Source organism: Phycodurus eques, chromosome 8, assembly GCF_024500275.1.
Source record: "Phycodurus eques isolate BA_2022a chromosome 8, UOR_Pequ_1.1, whole genome shotgun sequence".
Taxonomy (NCBI): domain Eukaryota; kingdom Metazoa; phylum Chordata; class Actinopteri; order Syngnathiformes; family Syngnathidae; genus Phycodurus; species Phycodurus eques.
The window spans coordinates 8407541-8430329 of NC_084532.1; the positions used below are offsets into that span (position 1 = coordinate 8407541).

Here is a 22789-nt window from a genome sequence, read left to right on the forward strand (position 1 = left end):
ACCTCCTCTTTGGTCTTCCTCTAGCTCTCTTGCATGGCAGCTCCATCGTCATCATCCTTCTACCAATATACTCACTCTCTCCCCTCTGGACGTGTCCAAACTATCAAAGTATGCTCTCTCTCTGACTTTCTGCAAAACATCTAACCTTGACTGTCCCTCTGATGAGTTCATTTCTAATCCTATGCGACCTGGTCACACCTAGAGAGAACCTCAACATCTTCATTTTCATCACCTCCAGCTCTGCTTCCTGTTGTCTCTTCAGTGCCACTGTCTCCATGCCGTACATCATGGCTGGGCTCACCACTGTTTTATAATATTTGCCCTTCATCCTAGCAGAGACTCTTCTGTCACACAACACACCTGACACCTTCCTCCACCCTTTCCAACCTGCTTGGATCCGTTTCTTCACTTCCTTACCACACTCACCTTTGCTCTAGACTTGACCCCATCCCTACACCCTCGCTCTCTCTTCTCCCCTCCACCCCCATCATGCACAGACATATTCTGTATTACTAATCTTCATTCCTCTCCTTTCCAGTAAATGCCTCCACCTTTCTAACTGTTCCTCCACCTGCTCCCTGCTTTCACTGCAGATCACAATGTCATCTGCAAACTTCATGGTCCATGGGGAATCCAGTCTAACCTCATCTGTCAGCCTATCCATCACCACTGCAAACAGGAAAGGCCTCAGGGCTGATCCCTGATGCAGTCATTTAGTTAAATTCCTCTGTCACACTTACAGCATACCTCTAACATACTTCTCTGCTCTCCAGACCTCCGCATGGAGTACCACAGTTCCTCTCTAGGTACTTTGTCATAGGCTTTCTCTAGATCCACAAAGACGCAGTGTAGCTCCTTCTGATTTCAGTTTTTTCTTCTGTTTGGGGTGCCATTTTTTTCTTGTATGATTTACAACCCCAATTCCAATGAAGTTGGGACGTTGTGTTAAACATAAAAACAGAATACAATGATTTTCAAATCATGTTCGACCTATATTCAATTGAATACACTACAAAGACAAAATATTTAATGTTCAAACTGATAAACATTATTGTTTTGAGAAAATAATCATTTACTTAGAATTTTATGGCTGCAACACATTCCAAAAAAGCTGGGACAGGGTCATGTTTATCACTGTGTTACATCTCCTTTTCTTTTAACAACATTCAATAAACGTTTGGGAACTGAGGACACTAATTGTTGAAGCTTTGTCGATGCAATTCTTTCCCATTCTTGCTTGATGTACAGCTTCAGCTGTTCAACAGTCCGGGGTCTCCGTTGTCGTATTTTACGCTTCATAATGCGCCACAGGTCTGGACTGCAGGCAGGCCAGTCTAGTACCTGCACTCTTTTACTACGAAGCCACGCTGTTGTAACACGTGCAGAATGTGGTTTGGCATTGTCTTGTTGAAATAAGCAGGGGCGTGAAAGAGACGTTGCTTGGATGGCAACATATGTTTCTCCAAAACCTGTTTGTACCTTTCAGCATTAATGGTGCCTTCACAGATGTGTAAGTTACCCATGCCATTGGCACTAACACAGCCCCATACCATCACAGATGCTGGATTTTGAACTTTGCGTCAATCACAGTCTGGATGGTTCTTTTCCTTTTTGGCCCGGAGGACACGACGTCCACAATTTCCAAAAACAATGTTAAATGTGGACTCGTCGGACCACAGAATACTTTTCCACTTTGCATCAGTCCATTTAAATGAGCTCGGGCCCAAAGAAGCCGGCGGCGTTTCTGGGTGTTGTCGATGAATGGCTTTTACTTTGCATAGAAGAGTTTCAAGATGGACTAGAAGAGTTTCAAGTTGCACTTACGGATGTTAATGCCAAATTTACCGACATTGGTTTTCTGACGTGTTCCTAAGCCCATGTGGTGATATCCTTTACACATTGATGTCGGTTTTTGATGCAGTCCCGCCTGAGGGATCGAAGGTCACGGCTATTCTATGTTGGTTTTCGGCATTGCCGCTTACATGCAGTGATTTCTCCACATTCTCTGAACCTTTTGATGATATTATGGACCGTAGATGATGAAATCCCTAGATTCCTTGCAATTGCACGTTGAGGAACATTGTCCTTAAACTGATTTTCTCACGCACTTGTTCACAAAGAGGTGAACGTCGCCCCATCTCTGCTTGTGAATGACTGAGCAATTAAGGGAAGCTCCTTTTATACCCAATCATGGCACCCACCTGTTCCCAATTTGCCTGTTCACCTGTGGGATGTTCCAAACAGGTGTTAGATGAGCATTCCTCAACTTTCTCAGTCTTTTTTTCGACCTGTCCCAGCTTTTTTGGAACAGTTTGCAGCCATAAAATTCTAAGTTAATGATTATTTGCTAAAAACAATGAAGTTGATCAGTTTGAACATTAAATATCTTGTCTTTGCAGTGTATTCAATTAAATATAGGTTGAACATGATTTGGAAATCATTGTATTCTGTTTTTATTTATGTTTAACACAACGTCCCAATTTCATTGGAATTGGGGTTGTAGGATCATACCTTTCAGAGGTCGTGGGGGGGTGAGCAGTCTTGGCCAGGGTCTTCTAAAAGTGGCTAAGATCTATTTGTAAGTCTGATGTCAATGTTTTGCATTGACTCGCGTCCTTTTTTCTTTCCCTTCGCTGTAGCAACCATCCACGGCCCCTCACTCGGCGTTGAAGCAGTCCGCAACGCAGGCCAGCCAGATTCCTCAGTAATCTGCTGGTGTTGTGTCCTCCCTTTTAGATGTTGTCCCAGATCTTTGGGCTTTACTCCCAGTAAATTACAGGGAGAACTGCTGGATGGTCTATGACCGTTTCCACAGACCACATCCGCCCTCTTTGTTGAGATAAGTGGCTGTCTGCTAGCACACTTCTGCTCACCATTTTGCCATTTGCTCATCAGTAGAGTGGTTTCATTCCCCGACTGTCCATTTACATCCACATACACTTCAAGACGGTGGATTTTCGTTTCCAGGATTGACATCCTCTGCAGCAGTCCGTGATAGTCCTCAGTGGAAAAGGGAGGCATCTTGATTGCTGGTCTGTTGCTAATAGCAAGCTTGTGCTAAAAAGCAGGCCACGTTCACGTAATGGTGAGAGGGTATCAGAAAATATTGGAATATAGCAACAAATGACTATCTACAAAAGAGTACAGTCCCACAGGTTTAAAAATATCCAGGAATCGCTGCTTCTAATTTTTTTTTAAATGTAAGCAGAAGCAAAGCAAGCAGAGCGAGCAAAAAAGCATCTGCACTGTACGAGAGCGAGAGTAGAACAAATAAGCTCAGAAATTAAGTTGTGTGTAAAAATGGGAACAAACACAGGGAAAAGGTATTGAACACATTAAGAAAGGGAGGTGCAAAAAGGTATGGAAAGCCAAGACCTACACCTAAAATCTATAAGTAATCAAACAGCAATCCAGCCCCTTGTCAGTGCAAATGAGTATCAGCTGGTTCAGTACGAATTCATGGCCGACAAAAAGGTCTCATTGCCAAGGTGTGACTCAAGACACATCTCATGATGGGTAAGAGCAGAGAGCTGTCTCAAGAACATCGCAAACTAATTGTTGGAAAATATAATGATGGCATTGGTTACAAGCGCATATCTAAGCTTCTGAACGTTCCAGTGAGCACGGTTGGGGCCATAATATGTAAGTGGAAAGCCAATCATACCACCATAAATTTTCCTCGATCAGGTTCTCTGAGCAAAATTTCTGACAGAGAAGTGTAACGAATAATCAGAAGAGTTGTCCAAGAGCCAAGGACCACCTGTGGAAAGCTTCAAAAAGACCTGCAATTAGCCATGGCCTCTATGCACGCTCACCACGCAAGACCCCATTGCTGAGAAGAGAAAAAAGTAAAAATTAAAATTAAAAAAAAAGCATGTCAAAGCTCGTTTCAGGTTTGCTGCACAACATTTGGACAAGCCAGTTAAATACTGGGAGAATATTATCCGGTCAGATGAGAGCAAAATGTAACAGTTTAGATGCCATAATGCACACTACGTTTGGAGGAGCAATGGCACTGCACATCACCCTAACCAAACCAACAGTGAAGTTTGAAGGTGGGAACATGATGGTGTGGGGCTGCTTTTCAGCAAATGGTACTGGTAAACTTCACATTATTGAAGGAAGGATGAATGGGCAAATGAACCAAGACATTCTTGACAAAAATCTGCTTCCATCTACGAGGATGATGAAAATGAAACGAGTGGACATTTCAGCAGGATCAGGATCCAAAACATACTGCCAAGGAAACTCAATTGGTTTCAAAGAAAAAAAATAAAGCTGCTAGAATGGTCCAGCCAATCACCTGACTTGAATCCAGTCGAAAATCTATGTGAAGAACTGAAACTCCAGGTCCATAAAAGAAGCCCACGGAACCTACAAGATTTGAAGACTGCTTGTGTGCAGGAATGGGCCAAAATCACACCAAAGAAATGCATGTGACTACTTTCTCCATACCGGAGACATCTTGAAGCTGTCATTGCAAACAAAGGCTTTTGTAAAAAGTATTAAATAAATACCAGTTGGTGTGTTCAATACTTTTTCCCTGTGTCATTTCACTTTATTACATACAAAATTTCTGAGCTTAGTTTTTCTACTTTCTTTGTATGTATGGATTTCTTGGGTTGTTCCCAACGTGGTGAAATGTTCATGTCAATAGCACCTTTGGAAATATATTTAATGAGAAAAATGGTGACGTGTTAAACACTTATTTCAGCCGCTGTATCTTCGGACATATTTCATGTATTTGGAAACAAACCACAGAAATAACTTTACAGGGTCTTTAATGATTGTCCTAAGCAATTTGTCCCAAATTTGAAACGGAATGTTATGCAGGATGGGCACATAACTGTCCATCCAATTGCCACACACTCAGGACGGATGAAACAAAACATGACTTTAATATGGTTGCTGGCTTGGAGAGCGATCGATATAGTTTCTCTAACTCAGTAATATGTTTGTATGCCTCTTCCACTAACATTTCCAATTCCATCATTTTAAACGTCATTTTGGTTTAGCAACACTCTCCTAAATTTTTCATGGTGAAAACCATCAGTTACCTAAATCGCAAACCGATCTTAAATACAGCATTCTTCAACTCTTTTACTTTTTCCCAACATTGTGCACAATCTGTTACAAGTGAGTGAACACGCAAATAAAAGCCTGCTCTTTGGGATCTTAGTAAAAGATTGCAGTCTTAGTAAATCACGTGCAATATGCCCACTAACAGCACACACAATCTGTTAGACGTTAGGAACAAGGAATTTAATGCTCACTATTTGGGGTCTAAGTAAATCAGGCCCTAAGTGTTAGTTCATTTAGGGTCCCTAATATTTTTCTGGACAAAATGGCTTTGTTTGCCTGATCTCTACCATCTCTATAATTCCAGTCACACAGACAATCCAGTACCTGTATGTGGTGTTTGGCACATATACATCCCTGGCAGGAAACTCCAAGATCTCCCTGGTGGGGCGCACTCTACTGTCTGAGTAAGGTTTAACCTGCAAGAGGTCAGGTGTCAAACAATAATGGGGGTTCTCTGGAGCTGGAGAAATGTCCAACTTCAACTGGGCTGCAGGGAAAGTTAAAGAGAACAATGAGAGTGACTTTGACGAGGAATGACAATTGATACAGTTACTAATGGAAATGAAAAATAAGTTAAAAAAAATGTTTTACAGATATTTTTCTTAAATAAATGTCAAATGTATGTTAATACCTGTTATGGGTCTGAGTCTCCTCAACACTGAGGAAGGTCTTCTCATATCAGCAAGAAACTTATACAAGTCCTCATCACTCAGCCTATCACCCTCCTAAAATAAACCAAAATTTGGGAGAAGATGAAATGCTGCTTGCCTCGACATCATATTTTACATACAGTATAATATTTTAGATGTGTATATGTATTTGAGAGTACAGCTGTGGCTGTGCAGACCTGTTTAAAGAAGTTGGTGATGGTTAGAGTCGCAGGTCTGAAACCAGTAAGACTACATGATTCATCTCCACTGGTGGTTCTTTCCAGGGACCGTCTTCCCATGATGCTCGAGTTCCGCCGTTCTGACCATGAGCCCTTTCTCTCTGCATAAAGGGAGTAGAGTCAAAATGACAGTAACAAGAGCATGAAGAAAGCACAGACCTCTGCCAAAGCTACAACAAAAATGATAACTTAGTAAACTTAGTCCCTTGATCCAGAATACTAAATCAAAATCAATTACCTTAATTTCTCGTGTATAATGCATGGACTGGCAGAATTTGTGAAATATTGTTGTGTTTCTTTTTAATACGACTGATGACTGAACAACAACCATCATTAATTTCTTTATGGTTATGTTCTGTTTAATGATCATGCTTTTCTGAATTGCTTGAAAGTTTGAATCCCATTAAAATAAAATTACATGTGTTTCACCTGGTCCTTCATGTTTTCTTTAAAGAATTGTACACATCCTAAAAATTCTGCCTGGGTAATCAAACATATGAGCACAAATGTGTGTTGTCTCATTTACTAAATAAAAATAGGGCTGTGAATTTCAAAATAAGAGCAAGCAAATAAAAAGAATTACATGTTCAAATAAAGTGCTTAACTTCAAAATAAATATTTGAAAATACTAACAAAATACAGGTAATACTTCATGTTTTGATCATATGGGTAGAAGTAAAATCATGCATTGTAAAAATCCATTACACATGGGGAGAAGGGTTTTCCAGAATTTTGAGGTCAACTTTAAGGGTGCGCATTATACACAAGAAATTACCGTAGTTGAACCTGCAACACAGTCGTTAGATTAGGCTTGAGATAAATCCCGTATTTCCATCGTATCATACACAGTGGGTACGGAAAGTTTTCAGACCCCCTTAAACTTTTCACTCTCTGTTATATTGCTGTTATTTGTTAAAATCATCCATCCACCCATCCATTTTCTACTGCTCATCCTAGGTCGGGTCGCAGGGGCAGTAGCTTTAGCAGGGACGCCCAGACTTCCCTCTCCCCAGCCACTACTCTTCCGAGGGGATCCAGAGTCGTTCCCAGGCCAGTCGAAAGACGTAGTCTCTCCAGCGTGTCCTGGGTCGTCCCCGGGGTCTCCTTCCAGTGGGACGTGCCCGGAACACCTCACTAGGGAGGTGTCCGAATCAGATGCCACAGCCACCTCATCTGGCTCTTCTCGATGTGGAGGAGCAGTGGCTCTACTCTGCGATCCTCCGGGATGACCGAGATTCTCACCCCATCTCTAAGGGCGAGCCCGGACACCCTGAGGAGGAAACTCATTTCGGCCGATTGTATCCGGGATCTTGTTCTTTCGGTCACGACCCACAGCTCGTTACCATACGTGAGTGTAGGAATATAGATCGACCGGTAAATTGAGACTTGAGAAAGTTTCGGCTAAGCTTTTTCTTTACCATAACGGACCGATACAAAGTCCGCATCACTGGAGACGCTGCACCGATCCGCCTGTCGAGCTACCGTTCCATTCTTCCCTCACTCGTGAACAAGACCCCAAGATACAGTCGAATGCCTTCTCCAAGTCCACAAAACACATGTAGACTGGTTGGGCGAACTCCCATGCACCCTCGAGGACCCTGCCGAGGGTGTAGAGCTGGTCCACTGTTCCATGGCCAGGACGAAAACCACACTGCTCCTCCTGGATCTGAGATTCAACTTCCTGACGGACCCTCCTCTCCAGCACCCCTGAATAGACCTTACCAGGGAGGCTGAAGAGTGTAATACCCCTGTAGTTGGAACACATCCTCTGGTCCCCCCCAGTCTGCCAATCCAGAGGCACTGTCCCCGATGTCCACGTGATGTTACAAAGGTGTGTCAACCAGGACAGCCCCACAAAATCCAGAGCCTTTAGGAACTCCGGGCGAATCTCATCCACCCCTGGGGCCTTGCCACCGAGGAGCTTTTTAACCACCTTGGTGACCTCAACCCCAGAGATGGGAGAGCCCGCCTCAGAGAACCCAGACTCTGCTTACTCATGGGAAGGCGTGTCTGTGGAATTGACGAGGTCTTCGAAGTATACTCCCCACCGACAGACAACGTCCCGAGTCGATGTCAGCAGCGCCCCATCCCCACTATACACAGTGTTGATGGTGCACTGCTTCGCCCTTCTGAGACGCCGGAGGGTGGACCAGAATTTCCTCGAAGCCGTCCAGAAGTCTGGTCCATGGCCTCACCAAACTCCTCCCATACTGAAGTTTTTGCTTCAGCGACCACCAAAGCTGCATGGCTTGGCTAGCAGACCCTCACGATACGTTTGGGGCTGCCAGGTCGGACCAGCATCTTTCCCCACCATCGGAGCCAACTCACCACCAGGTGGTGATCAGTTGACAGCTCAGCCCCTCTCTTCACCAGAGTGTCCAAGACATGCGGCCGCAAGTCTGATGACACGACCATAAAGTCGATCATCGAACAGCGACCTAGGGTGTCCTGGTGCCAAGTGCACGTGTGGACACCCTTATGCTTGAACATGGTGTTCATTATGGACACTCCGTGATGAGCCCAAGCTGTGTGTGCAGGAGAGTCCGACTATATCTAGTCGGACCTTCTCGACCTCAAACACCAGCTCGGGCTCCTTCCCTCCCAGAGAGGTGACATTCCACACCCCGAGAGCCATCTTCTGTAGCCGGGGATCAGATCGCCAAGGTACCTGCCTTCGTCCACCGCCCAGCTCTCACTGCACCCAACCCTTATGGCCCCTGTGCACGGCCGGGCCCCGTGGGTGCAGGCCTGGCCACCATGCACTCGCCTTCGAGCCTCACCTCCAAGCCTGGCGTCCGGCAAGGGAAAACTGAGTCCATAGTTTTTCGTCATCATAAGGGGTCTTTGAGCCGTGCTTTGTCTGGTCCTTCACCTAGGACCTGTATGTCATGGGTGACCCTGCCAGGGGCATAAAGCCCCAGACAGCTTAACTCCTAGGATAATTGGGACACACAAACCCCTCCACCACGATAAGGTGACGGCTTCCAGGAGGGGTTGTTAAAATCATTTAAGTTATTTTTTTTCTCATTAATGTACACACAGCACCCCATATTGACAGAAAAAACATTTGTTGAAATTCTTGCTGATTTATTAAAAAAGAAAAACTGAAATACCACACAGCCAGAAGTATTCAGACCCTTTGCTGTGACACTCATATATTTAACTCGGGTGCTGTCCATTTCTTCTGATCATCCTTAAGATGGTGCTACACCTTCATTGTAGTCCAGCTGTGTTTGATTATACTGATTGGACTTGATTAGGAAGGCCACACCCCTGTCTATATAAGACCTTACATCTCACAGTGCATGTCAGACCAAATGAGAATCATGCTCAGAGACAGAATTGTGGCAAAGCACAGATCTGGCTAAGGATACAAAAAAAAATCCTGCTGCACTTAAGGTTCCTAAGAGTACAGTGGCCTCCATAATACTGAAATGACAGACGTTTGGGATGATCAGAACCCTTCCTAGAGCTGGCCGTCCGGCCAAACTGAGCAATTGGGGGAGAAGAGCCTTGGTGAGAGAGGTAAAGAAGAACCCAAAGATCACTGTGGCTCCAGAGATGCAGTCGGGAGATGAGCAAAAGTTCTAGAAAGTCAACCATCACTGCAGCCCTCCACCAGTCGGGGCTTTATGGCAGAGTCGCTCGATGGAAGCTTCTCCTCAGTGCAAGACACATGAAAGCCTGCATGGAGTTTGCTAAAAAACACCTGAAGGACTCCAAGATGGGGAGAAATACGATTATCTGGTCTGATGAGCCCAAGATAGAAATTGTTGGCCTTAATTCTAAGTGGCATGTGTGGAGAAAACCAGGCACTGTTCATCACCTGTCCAATACAGTCCCAGCAGTGAAGCATGGTGGTGGGAGTATCATATTGTGGGTGTGTTTGTCAGTTGCAGGTACAGGGAGACTGGTTGCAATCGAAAAAAAGACGAATGCGGCCAAGTACAGGCATATCCTGGACCAAAACCTTGTCCAGAGTGCTCCTCAGACTGGGTCGAAGGTTCACCTTCAAAAAAGACAATGACCCTAAGCACACAGCTAAAATACAGAAGGAGTGGCTTCAGAACAATTTCGTTAACTTTTTTTGAATGGCCCGGACAAAGCCCTGACTTAAACCCAATTGAGCATCTCTGGAAAGATCTGAAAATGGCTGCCCACCAACGTTCACCATCCAACCTGATAGAACTGGAGAGGATCTGCATGGAGGAATGGTAGATGATCCCCAAGTCCAAGTGTGAAAAACTTGTTGCATCATTCCCAAAAAGGCTGTATTAGCTCAAAAGGGTGCTTCTACTTAATACTGAGCAAGGGACTGAATACTTGTGGCTGTGTGATATTTCAGTTTTTCTTTTTTTAATAAATCTGCAAAAATTACAACAATTCCATTTTTTTTCTGTCAATATGGGGTGCTGTGTGTACATTAATGTGGAAATAAATGAACTTAAATGATTTTAGCAAATGGCTACAATATAAAAAAGGGTGAAAAATTTAAGGGGTCTGAATACTTTCCGTACCCACTGTAATATCTTGTCTATCCTAAACATCATCCTACTGTAATATGTTGAAGATACAGTCACACAAACAGCATATACTGTAAATAATTTAAGTAAAATTGAAGACCTGAAAGGCTCATCTCCAGCTCAGTATCTCTCTCGAGACTGCCAGCACTGTTGACAATATTCATTAGGTGGATGGCAGTCCAAGCAAATGGCATGCGGTATCGACCAAGGCGTTGGCAGAATTGCTCAGACTGACTGCGGAGTTTCTCCAATTTTTCTTTGTTCTATAAAAGAAGAGAGCTGACACATCATATCAACAGCTACTTTCCCAGAAATTCTTTTTTTTGTTGTTGGTTAAATCATGCATTGAGCAGTTCATACTGTTATCATACATAATCTAAATTTGTTGTATACAGAATACAATTATAATTTGCATAAAATATATGCCCCGATTTTCACATGTACCTTGGTAGCATCAGATTCTTTGAAGACCATATAGGGTTCAGCACACTCCCCAATATCTCCTTGCTGCAGGACCTTCTCTAACTGAAGGAAAAACAGTTTCAGTGCAGCAAGGAATGATCATAAAACTGCTGAGATTTATTTGCAACAATTGAGAATACTGTAAGAATTGAGAATATGGTGTCATAAATTCATAACTGGCTGACCTTGATTACCAGGAAGACATCCTGAGAGGGATAGGTGATGGAGAATATGGCAGAGCGTGCTAACGTGGAAATAGCTGCAGTCTGAATGTGTGGACGCAACATTGCCTTTGTCTGCTCGGAATTCAGGTCAAAGAAAAAGTTCTCTGATATCTGTTAAATATACACAAATAAATTATTATCCATCCATCCATTTTCAACACCGCTTATCCTGGTTAAGGTTGCGGGGCGCCGGAGCTTATCCCAGCTGACTTTGGGTAAAGGCGGACTACACCCTGAACTGGTCGCCAGCCAGTCACAGGGCACACATGGGCACGGACAACCATTTGCACTCACATTCACACCGTCACCAAGTAGGAAATGAACCCACGCTGCCCGCACCAAAGTCAGGCTAGTGTACCACTATACCATCAGTGACCCATAAATTATTATAATTTCTTTTTTTTTTTTTACTGCCGGCAAAGAAAATATGGAATGATGTAACTGTTTTGCTACTTTAAATGCCCCCTTTCATAATGGACATTTAATTGTTTTAAGTGAAATGCATATTTAACAAGGTGACTGCTTCCCTCTACTGTTTATCATTATTACATTTAGTATCAAATTAAAAAGCGTTCCTGTAGGCCCACAATAGCTTTTCTTGCGGACCTACAGGAATGCTTGCTATTTTTGTAGTTCAATCCTAGAATAACCCTTGGGCTTCCCAAGTTTGATGACATTTCAGTATTGGCCTAATTTTTTAACTCTATCTGATGAAAGAATATCATCTTACCTTTTTCTTTTCCTTGACATCATATAAAGCCAAACTAGCAAATATGGGTTCAATTTCGATTTCAAACCTACAGTGGAAGACAAAAACAAAGTGATTCAGCAAACACAACGTTAAAGGAAATGTTTTTTTCCTGGAAAGGTTTTCCCACCACATACTTCAAGGACAAGCACTTGACAAGTAGTCTCTGGCCAAAATGTTCTTTGGGAACTTCAGGCACACAGTGCCGCTCAATAGGGTCTTCCTAGAGAAGAAGTACATAAAGACATAACATTATGAACAATAATAATATTTAAAAATCCTAGATGTACATCATGCCATACATCCACCCATCTATTTTCCATGTCGCTTATCCTCACTAGGGTCGCGGGAGTGCTGGAGCCTATCCCAGCTATCTTAGGGCAGGAGGCGGGCGACTGGTTGCCAGCCAGTCGCAGGGCACATATAAACAAACAACCATTCACATTCACACCTACGGGCAATTTAGAGTTTTCAATGAACCTACCATGCATGTTTTTGGGATGTGGGATGAAACCGGAGTGCGCGGAGAAAACCCATGCAGGCACGGGGAGAACATGCTAACTCCACACAGGTGGGGCCGGGATTTGAACCCCGGTCCTCAGAACTGTGAGGCAGACGCTCTAACCAGTCGCCCACCGTGCCACCCCATGCCATACAAACAAACAGAAATATATATTTGCACCATCCCCCTGTCTTGATTCCCTTGCCTGTATCACTGATGCTTGTGTGTGCAGCAGTGGCCAGGATAAAAGGTAAAATAATGCTCTAGAGGAGAAATACTGCTGGATGGAGGTATGTAGGAGTACACTGTCTATGGTACTGCCTCATGGGGTCCTCAGTTGCCGTTGTGTAGCACTTGCTGCACCACGGCACTGGGGGCCTGAGGCCACGGCCTGTAATCTGGTTGTGCTGCAGACGGCTCCTTGAGTGGTTTCCTGACCTGGATGCGCTATACCAGGGGTGGACAAACTACGGCCCTGGGCCACATCCGGCCCGTTGATCATTTCAATCCAGCCCGCCAAAGATTGGTACAGAATCCCCCAAATCATATAAAAATCATGACTACATCATTTGACATTTTCCTGTAATGCCGAGTGGTTCCACCAGGTTGTGCTGTAAAGCCCAGTGGTTCCACCAGGTTGTCCTGCAATGCCCAGTGGTTCCACCAGGTAGCACAGTAGGTAAAGTGCTACATTGACTTGACTTTGGCTGTTCTGTTTTTACTCTGCTACTGCTCTGAACGCTTCTTCAACCATGAGTGGGCCAAAGAAAAGAATAGTTGACAGTGAGTGCCAAGTGTTTAATATAGAATGGACTACTAAATACTCGTTCACAAGTCCTGTCAAAGGCTGTATGTCTAATTTGTTAAGAAACCAATGCCGTTTTAGAGGAATATAACATCAGCTGTCACTTTTCTACCAAGCATGCTGATTATGCTAACAGCCAATCAACGCAGGAACTGATGGCTACGGCTCAGCGGTGAAAATCAGCTTGCAGGTTCAACAAAACACCTTCATCTGACAAACTCCCATCCAAGATTCAGTCACACACTACCCTGAAACAGCGCCACAGGAGCTGCAGATGGAACTGATCTCCAATGTGATACTGTCTTAAAAGAGAAGAACTCTCAAACTGGATGAGTTTTATGCTTCATTAAGCGCACACAAATTTCCAAAAATCCAGAAGATGGCACAGAGGATGCTGGTGGCGTTTGGCTCTACCGGTGTGTGTGAACAGACTTTTAGTGTGATGAACACCAACAAAACATCCTCCAGATCCCAGCTGAGTGATGAACACCTCAGATGTGTTCTGAGAATAGCCAGGACAAAACTAACACCAGACTTTGATGCACTGGCAAAAAAAGGTGATCAACAAAACAACACTGTTCCCATTAAAGGTAAATCTAAGTATTAACACTACAATGCTTTTTTTTTTTTTTTTTTTTTTTTTTTTTTAATGTAAGCATTTGGTTTTGGCTTGGCCCGCCTGTCAAATTTCAAAAGTCAATGTGGCCCCCTGAACCAAATCATTTGCCCACCCCTGCTCTATACCCAGCCTCAGGTCCTTAGGTCATTACATTATTTTTAACCTCTATGTTTGTGCGTGTGTGTGTGTGTCAGTGTCTTTCTGGACGAGTGTCGGGAGGATGTGATTTTAATGCGTGTAAAGCACTGAGTTGCATCGATCTATAAAAAGTGCTCTATAAATAAAGTTGGATTGATTTATTGATTGACTGATTGATCGACCGATTGATTGATTCTAGACCTCATCAAGAGCTGGGTGCAGAGCAAAGAGTTCCCGATGGCGGTTGGTCTTGCGTTGATCCTCATTGTGTCTGTCAATCTCTTCATTGGGGGCACGATCAAGAAGATGGGGGAGGAGGGAGTCAGGGAGGGAATTCTTCAAGTCAAAGATGCTGCAAGCCCAGCTTCCCCGAGGGGTGTCATCAATGGACATTGACCGCCGCTTTAGGTCATCCTACAACGACAACAACAAAACTGTTTATTACAACCCCAATTCCAATGAAGTTGGGACATTGTGTTAAACATAAATAAAAACAGAATACAATGATTTGCAAATCATGTTCGACCCATGTTTAATTGAATACACTACAAAGACAATATATTTAATGTTCAAACTGCTAAACTTGTTTTAAGCAAATAATCATTAACTTAGATGCTTAATGTTCAAACTGATAAACTTGTTTTAAGCAAATAATCACTAACTTAGAATTTTATGGCTGCAACACGTTCCAAAAAAAGCTGGGACAGGGTCATGTTTACCACTGTGTTACATCACCTTTTCTTTTAACAACATTCAATACACGTTTGGGAACTGAGGACACTAAATTGTTGAATATTTGTAGGTGGGAATTCTTTCCCATTCTTGCTTGATGTACAGCTTCAGCTATTCAACAGTCCGGGGTCTCCGTTGTCGTATTTTACGCTTCATAATGCGCCACACATTTTCAATGGGAGACAGGTCTGGACTGCAGGCAGGCCAGTCTAGTATCCGCACCCTTTTACTATGAAGCACGTGCAGAATGTGGTTTGGCATTGTCTTGCTGAAATAAGCAGGGGCGTCCATGAAAAAGACGTTGCTTGGATGGCAGCATATGTTTCGCCAAAACCTGTATGTACCTTTCAGCATTAATGGTGTCTTCACAGATGTGTAAGTTACCCATGCCATTGGCACTAACACAGCCCCATACCATCACAGATGCTGGCTTTTGAACTTTGCGTCCATAACAGTCCGGATGGTTATTTTCCTCTTTGGCCCGGAGGACACGACGTCCACAATTTCCAAAAACAATTTGAAATGTGGACTCGTCGGACCACAGAACACTTTTCCACTTTGCATCAGTCCATCTTAGATGAGCTCGGGCCCAGAGAAGCCGGCAGCGTTTCTGGGTGTTGTTGATAAATGGCTTTTGCTTTGCATAGGAGAGTTTCAAGTTGCACTTACGGATCTAGCGCCGAACTGTATTTACTGAAATTGGTTTTCTGAAGTCTTCCTGAGCCCATGTGGTGATATTCTTTACACATTGATGTCGGTTTTTGATGCAGAGCCGCCTGAGAGATCAAAGGTCACGGGCGTTCAATTCGGTTTTCAGCCTTGCGACTTACATGCAGTGATTTCTCCAGATTCTCTGAACCTTATGATGATATTATCGACCGTAGGTGATGAAATCCCTAAATTCCTTGCAATTGTACGTTGAGGAACATGGACCTTAAACTGTTCGACTATTTCCTCACACACTTGTTCAGAAAGAGGTGAATCTTGCCCCATCTTTACTTGTGAATGACTGAGGAATTCAGGGAAGCTCCTTTTATACCCAATCATGGCACCCACCTGCACCCAATTAGCCTGTTGACCTGTGGTATGTTCCAAACAGGTGTTTGATGAGCATTCCTCAACTTTCTCAGTCTTTTTTGCCACCTGTCCCAGTTTTTTTGGAACGTGTTGCATCCATAAAATTCTAAGTTAATGATTATTTGCCAAAAACAATGAAGTTGATCAGTTTGAACATTAAGTATCTTGTCTTTGCAGTGTATTCAATTAAATATAGGTTGAACATGATTTGGAAATCATTGTAGTCTGTTTTTATTTATGTTTAACACAACGTCCCAACTTCATTGGAATTGGGGTTGTAAGACAAATGTCATGGTCAAGATTTGTGGGTGAGCATAACATAATATCCACAGGTCTTAACTTCATAAAATACTGCATTTGAAATATTGCAGCAAACCACATTTAGTAGAATTGGAACTTATATAATACACTGTTAATGCCCATATTTGTACCTGGTCATCTTGGTAGCTGCTGCTGTCCGGTAATTCATCAGCCTCAAACACTTGTTTGGGCAAGCCCTTCTGGCGCTCCTTTTGTTTATCTAATGAATTAGGGTTAAAACCTGTGCCAAGTTTGTGGTACCTGAAAGTAACATGACATTTAGTATACACAGATTTGGAAAGACTTGATTTTTGTTCCGTGTAGCTGTTGTGTTTATTTAAAATTACCGTAATTTCTCGTGTATAATACACACCCATGTATAACACGCACCCCAAAAGTCGACCTCAAAACTCTGGAAAACCCTTCTACTGATGTATAATGCATTTTTACAATGCATGATCTTGCTTCTACCCATATGATCAAAACTAAGTATTATCTCTATTGAGTTCGGTTTTTTTCAAATAATTATTATGAAGTTAAGTACTTTATTTGAACATGTAACACTTTCTTTTTTTATTGACTTGCTCTTATTTTGAAATTCACAGCCCTACTTTTATTTAGTAAATTAGAAAACACAGTTGTGCTCATATGTTTGATTACCCAGGCAGAATTTGTAAGATGGGTACAATTCTTTAAAGAAAACACGACGGACCAGCCGAAACACATTTTATTTCATTTTAATGGGATTCATATTAAACAGTCAAGCATTTCAGAAAAAGCATTGTCATTAAACAAAACATAACCATAAAGAAATTAATTATGGTTGTTGTTGTCCTCTCGGACCGTCTGCACCCCGGTCACCAGCTCTTCCAGCTCCTTCCCTCAGGTAGGCGCTACCGATCAACGCAAACTAGAACTTGTAGACATTCCAACAGCTTCTTCCCTCTTGCGATCAACTTCTTAAACACCTAACCTATAATTCCATTACAACAAGCTGGAAATTTTTTGACTTGAGTTCGTTGCCACATTTCTGTGGGGCCAATTACGTATTACTCGTGCACTCACTGTAGTTGTCTCGCCATGCTGCACTATTTGCATATACTGGCCACTCATGCCAGAGTAGCATCAGCTCCATTTGCACACTGATTGAGGAGTATCTGTAACATTTGCACAACCAACATTGTCCCAGATGATCGCACTACTCGTCACTTTGAACCGGATACACTCCTTGAAGTCTCAGCGCCCTTTGCACAATGGTCATTGCACTGGACTATTGCAATATTAGTCGTTCGAACTGCTCTAAGTGCTAGAGGACTCTGCATCTTTTTGCACAATTGTTTTTTGTCAATGTCTTTATGTCCCCAAAGTGTTCTGTAAATTGACTGTCTGTTGTACTAGAGCGGCTCCAACTACCGGAGACAAATTCCTTGTGTGTTTTGGACATACTTGGCAAATAAAGATGATTCTGATTCTGATTCAGTCATATTTTTAAAAGAAAAACTGTCACAAATTCTGCCAGGGTATGTAAACTTATGAGCACAACTGTACATATTATGCAGTCAGTCACACATACCCCTGTCATATTGGAATGAAAGTGTAGGCTACACCTTCTTCATAACCACTAGGTAGCGGTGGCATATTAGAATGAAAGTGTACACCTTTCTCATAACCTCTAGGTGGCGGTAGCATTTTGGAATGAAAGCGGACAGCTTTTTCATATCCTCTAGATGGCGGAATACATCTATAAAATGTGAATTTTGTTTCCATTTTCCCCTATACCCATGTATAATGCGCAATATTGACTTTTGACAAATTTCTGGGGTAAAAAATGTGCTTTACATCTGAGAAATCATGGTACTTTTACAAAAAGAAGTCTTACTTTCTGTTGACTATGGCCCAGTCCTCTGTGTAAGATCTGGCACAGTCTCTCACATGACGGTCAGTGTCCCTGAAAGTAAATACAGTACAAAGACGTAAAATGTTATGTTAAATATAATCAGTCTCTGCTTATTGTATATTGCAGACCTTATTGGAGTCAGAATTTCGTAATGAGACAGTAAAATAACCATAAAAGCTCCACGAGTCAAATACACGGAGAAATATGCGCAAGTTATTATTGTATTTGCTATGCATTTTAATTGATCAATACAGTATTCTGTACTCACTCTGGTGGAGCAAAAAGGGATGGAATTGTTTGAGATTAAAAGAGAGAATGATGAAGCAGAGTATAAAACAAATTGTCTTAAAATGTTTATAAGTAGAAACTGAATGGGAAAGTCTAGTGAATACAAACACAAATGGAGATGCATGCATTTTAAAAAGAACATTAAATATATGTTACGACGTAGACGTATATGGAATATGCTTTCAAGCTACATTTTGAAAGGGCAGTATTACCATAGTAATGTTCAAACATAACTCATCAATTCATCCATCCATCCATTTCCTATCGTGCTTGTCTCCATTAGGGTCATTGGTGAGCTGGAGCCTATCCCAGCTGACTTCGAGCGACAGGCCGGGTACATCCTGGACTTGTTGTCAACCAATCACAGGGCACAAACAGACAGCAAAAAACATTTTGCACTCACACAAACACCTATCAACAATTTAGATTCTTCAATGAACCTAACCTGCATGTTCTTTGAAAATGGGAAGAAACCGGAGTATCCCAAACATTAAAATATGTGCCAGTTGTCAGCTAATGCTGATAACGCTGTTGACTAACGTTAGTTTGTGCTCACAGTGGAACTCTGCTTACCTTTTGGCTTCGACATGATAGTGCTTCAAGGCTCAAATTCAGTGGTCTCGCATCACAGTTTGTTAAAATTTGCATTTTGCGCCTAAAAAACACATTGAAAAGCAAAACTGCGAATCAGTTTTACACGGAGATGGTCGCGGACGCAAGGAGGGCCTTATGTGACAATGTGTTTAAATCACTGATGCGTGGGAAGTAGAATACGGAACTGCAACTATTCATTTGAAGGAGTGGTAAAAGAGCAGGAAGATGTGACACGATGTCGAATTGAGAAGACAAAACGGCAAATGTGTGAAATGCAAGGCGAGCACCCGTTAGTTGTAACACGGCCCTCTCTCCCTACCGAAGACACCAAATATGACGGCATGTCGTGGGACCCGAAGGATGAAGGTGAAATTAACATAGCGCAAGTAAGATTAACATTAGTCTACCTTACTAACATAGCGTTAGTGCTGCGGCGCGTCTCTATTAATTAAGAGTACTGTCGAATGTGTGGCTTGTTTATTACGAACAGATATGAATGGGTAGATACGCCAGCGCAATGTAGCAGACCAGCCCACCGACGTGCCTATATGGCGGCCATGTTGGGGAGGTTGACGTTCCCATAGAAGGCAATGCATGGATACTGATTAAGTCGTAACTTGCTTATTCCTCAACAGATTTTCATGAGGGTTACCGTTTTGTCAATTCCAAAGCGTATGCTTTGGGGGGGGGGAACGCAACAACAACATTTACATGTGAAAGGGACTCCCAGTTCCCATGTCGTAATTGTACGTTTTACGCAACCGTATGTAGCACATTGTACCAGCATCGTTGGTCTTTTGGTTTTCTTGCCATCAATACTTATAGAACGCGCTGACGACTTTGACCTCCCTAGCTTAGTGTCACCGTCGGCACCGAGCTCCGAATGGCCGAGTCGTAACTACCAATACATATCTGTGATTACAAAGGTGACAAGTACAGTATAGCACACCATAAAAGTACATATAGGGTGCTTTTTGCTCAGTGTAGTCACTGTGTCACATATGGGCAATCTGATGATCTGTAAGTGGCAAAACTTGGAGTGAAGTTGGTGAACAATGAGACAAATGTGGCCAAAGAGGAATCAGAGTAAAATGGGTCATGTACCCAAACATAGGAGGGTTTTGGTGAAGTCAGATGAAGGAAATATTTGTTTTCTCTTGAAGTTTCTTCATTTTCGTTTCAACAAACTAAACACTTCCACAACTTGTTGTAGTACAAATAATATTTGTCTTATTCCTAGTCAGCTGGTATAGTATTAATGCCACAAAATGCTAAAATGCTAGCTGCTTCAGTGAAGATGCAGCAGCTGTAAGAGGTTTTTTTTAAATTAATGCCTAATGTTTTATGCACAATATGAATTTAAGAAATACAAACTGTTGATTGTATAAAAAAGGAAATCAATTAGTTGTACGTTATTAAGTGAAACATCTTATTTTCTCTTTTGTATTCATAACTGCTCTTTAACCAAGCGAAAAATTTATGATAGAATTCTCAGTAGGATACTCGAACACTAAAATATTAATTAGCTGCAGCTCTACATTAAACTCCCCCGTTATATTATCATTTTTTATTGTTTAATACAACATTTGCTTGCAGTCCCTGTGCAATTAACCTGCAAAAAAAATGCTCCTCATAATTAGATAGTTGCTCCACAAATGAAGAAATGATCATCAAAACTGCTCCTCAAAGAAAGGTGTTTCCAAGTAGTTACCAAGCTACCAAGTCAGAGGCGAAAAACTCTGTGTAGGGGCAATATCATGTAAATTATCATTGTCACATGCCACAGTCGGGCAAAACTCAACAGCTTGTTCACAGGTACATTTTCCAAAATAGACAGCTAAAAGATTTATTTTGTTTTAATTTCACACTTGATGAGTGGGCAGGCACTCCAGAGACCTATTGACTATTAACTAACCTAACAATATGTATGTATCCAAACAATTAAGTCAATGTACACTATATTGCCAAAAGTATTCAGTCACCCACCTTGACTCTCATGAATTTAAGTGACATTCCGTTCCTAATCCAGGGCAGGCCAGTTAAATTCATCCACACCAGACTACTAATTCATGTCATCCATGTCTTTTATTTATGGACCTTGCTTGGTGCACAGGATGGAAGAGGACAGCGCCAAACTGTTCCCACAAAGTTGGGAGCATGGAATTGTCCGAAATCTCTTGGAATACTGAAGCATTCAAAGTACCTTTCACTGGAACTAATGGGCCAAGCCCAGCTCCTAACAAACAACCACATACCAAACCTTACACTTGGCAAAATGCAGTCAGACAAGTACCGTTCTTCTGGCAACCACCAAACCTAGACCCGTCCATCAGACTGCCAGATGGAAAAGTGTGATTCGTCACACACCACTGCTCTGGAGTCCCGTGGCAGCGTGCTTTACACCAGTGGTTCCGACGCGATGCATTGCACTTGGTGATGTATGCTGTGGATGCAGCCGCTTAGCCATGGAAACCCATTCCAAGAAGCTCTCTGCGCAATTTTCTTGAGCTAATCGGAAGGCCACATGAAGTTTGGAGGTCTGTAGCGATTGACTCAGCAGAAAGTTGGCGACCTCTTCGCCTCAGCATCTGCAGATCCTGCTCCGTCAGTTTACGAGGCCTATCATTTTATGGCTGAATTGCTGTCGTTCCCAAATGCTTCTACTTTGCTGTTGTAATACAGTTGAGAGTTGACTGAAATATTTAGGAGCAAGGAAATTTCACGGCTGGACTTGTTGCACAGGTGGGATCCTACTAGAGTTCCACGCTGGAATTAACTGAGCTCCTGAGAGCGACCTGGGAACTCTCTGCACTTTTTGTTTTTTAACTTTAAACAAAAATAGTATTATTATTATTATGTAAAGTAGTAACATTTCAATTATGTTGACATTTTGGAAAACTTTATTTACTATATAAAACTTTAGGGAGGGGTTACACGGTGGGCGACTGGTGAGCACATCTGCCTCACAGTTCTGAGGACCTGGGTTCAAATCCAGCCTCGCGCCTGTGTGGGGTTTACATGTTCTCCCCGTGCCTGCATGGGTTTTCTCCGGGCACTCTAGTTTCCTCCCGCATCCCCAAAACATGCATGGAATGTTAATTAAATACACTAAATTGCCCATAGGTGTGAATGTGATGTTTGTTTGTTTATATGTGCCCTGCGATTGGCTGCCGACCAGTTCAAGGTGTACCCAGAGTCAGCTGGGATAGGCTCCAGCACGCCCGTGACCTTAGTGAGGATATGCAGTACAGAAAATGGATGGATGGGATGGAACCTTAAGAAGCTATTTATTTGTTAAAGTTTTCATTTGACTTTGTAAGACATGCTGCTGAGCCTGGGGGGTCGCTGAACTTTTTGTTAGAATTTAAAACAAAGATGCCTATTGTCTGAGATAAAAAAAAATAATAATAATAATAATAATATTTTTTAAAACTAACATGTTGCAAATTTGAAAAGTTATTTAATAAATGTGCTTAAAGGAATTTAAATGAAGCCAAGTGTTGGAGTTTTTATTATTTAAAATTTTGACGCCAATGTTTTTCCTTTTTACTGCAAAACAAATATTGGCTCCAATTATCAATTACCGGCCTCCTTGACTCCTAATAATCGGTTACGGCCCTGAAAAAAACATATTGGTCTGTCATTATAAAACACGTCCGAAGAAAAGTACTCCTTGGTTCACAGATGAAACCAGAGAACTGAAACAAGCATGTCGGAAGCTTGAGGGCAAATGGCATGTGACAAAACTTGAGGTCTTCAGTCAGGCATGGGGAGATAGTTTACTGAAATACAAACAAGCTCTCGTTTCAGCTAAAACTAATTATTTCTCCAAAATAATTTGTCTTAATAAAAATAACCCTTAATACTTTTCGACACTCTTCCTGGGAATCTCGTTGAAGAGCAGTTTTT

At 42.3% G+C, this 22789-nt stretch overlaps 1 protein-coding gene across 17 annotated transcripts in view; it reads right to left on the bottom strand.

The window, feature by feature from the left end:
- The window catches only part of dock7 (dedicator of cytokinesis 7), a 92493-nt gene that overhangs the window by 60663 nt on the left and 9041 nt on the right, over window positions 1-22789 (bottom strand). For all 17 annotated transcript variants that reach the window (XM_061684905.1, XM_061684903.1, XM_061684900.1 and 14 more), the window contains exons 4-14: window positions 17981-18049; window positions 16233-16362; window positions 14194-14406; window positions 12066-12151; window positions 11911-11977; window positions 11142-11291; window positions 10939-11019; window positions 10595-10757; window positions 5930-6072; window positions 5714-5807; window positions 5407-5569 (exon numbers count right to left, since the gene is read on the bottom strand). In XM_061684905.1, the coding sequence (XP_061540889.1) occupies window positions 5407-5569; window positions 5714-5807; window positions 5930-6072; window positions 10595-10757; window positions 10939-11019; window positions 11142-11291; window positions 11911-11977; window positions 12066-12151; window positions 14194-14406; window positions 16233-16362; window positions 17981-18049 (1359 nt within the window). The remainder of the gene's footprint in view (window positions 1-5406; window positions 5570-5713; window positions 5808-5929; window positions 6073-10594; window positions 10758-10938; window positions 11020-11141; window positions 11292-11910; window positions 11978-12065; window positions 12152-14193; window positions 14407-16232; window positions 16363-17980; window positions 18050-22789) is intronic.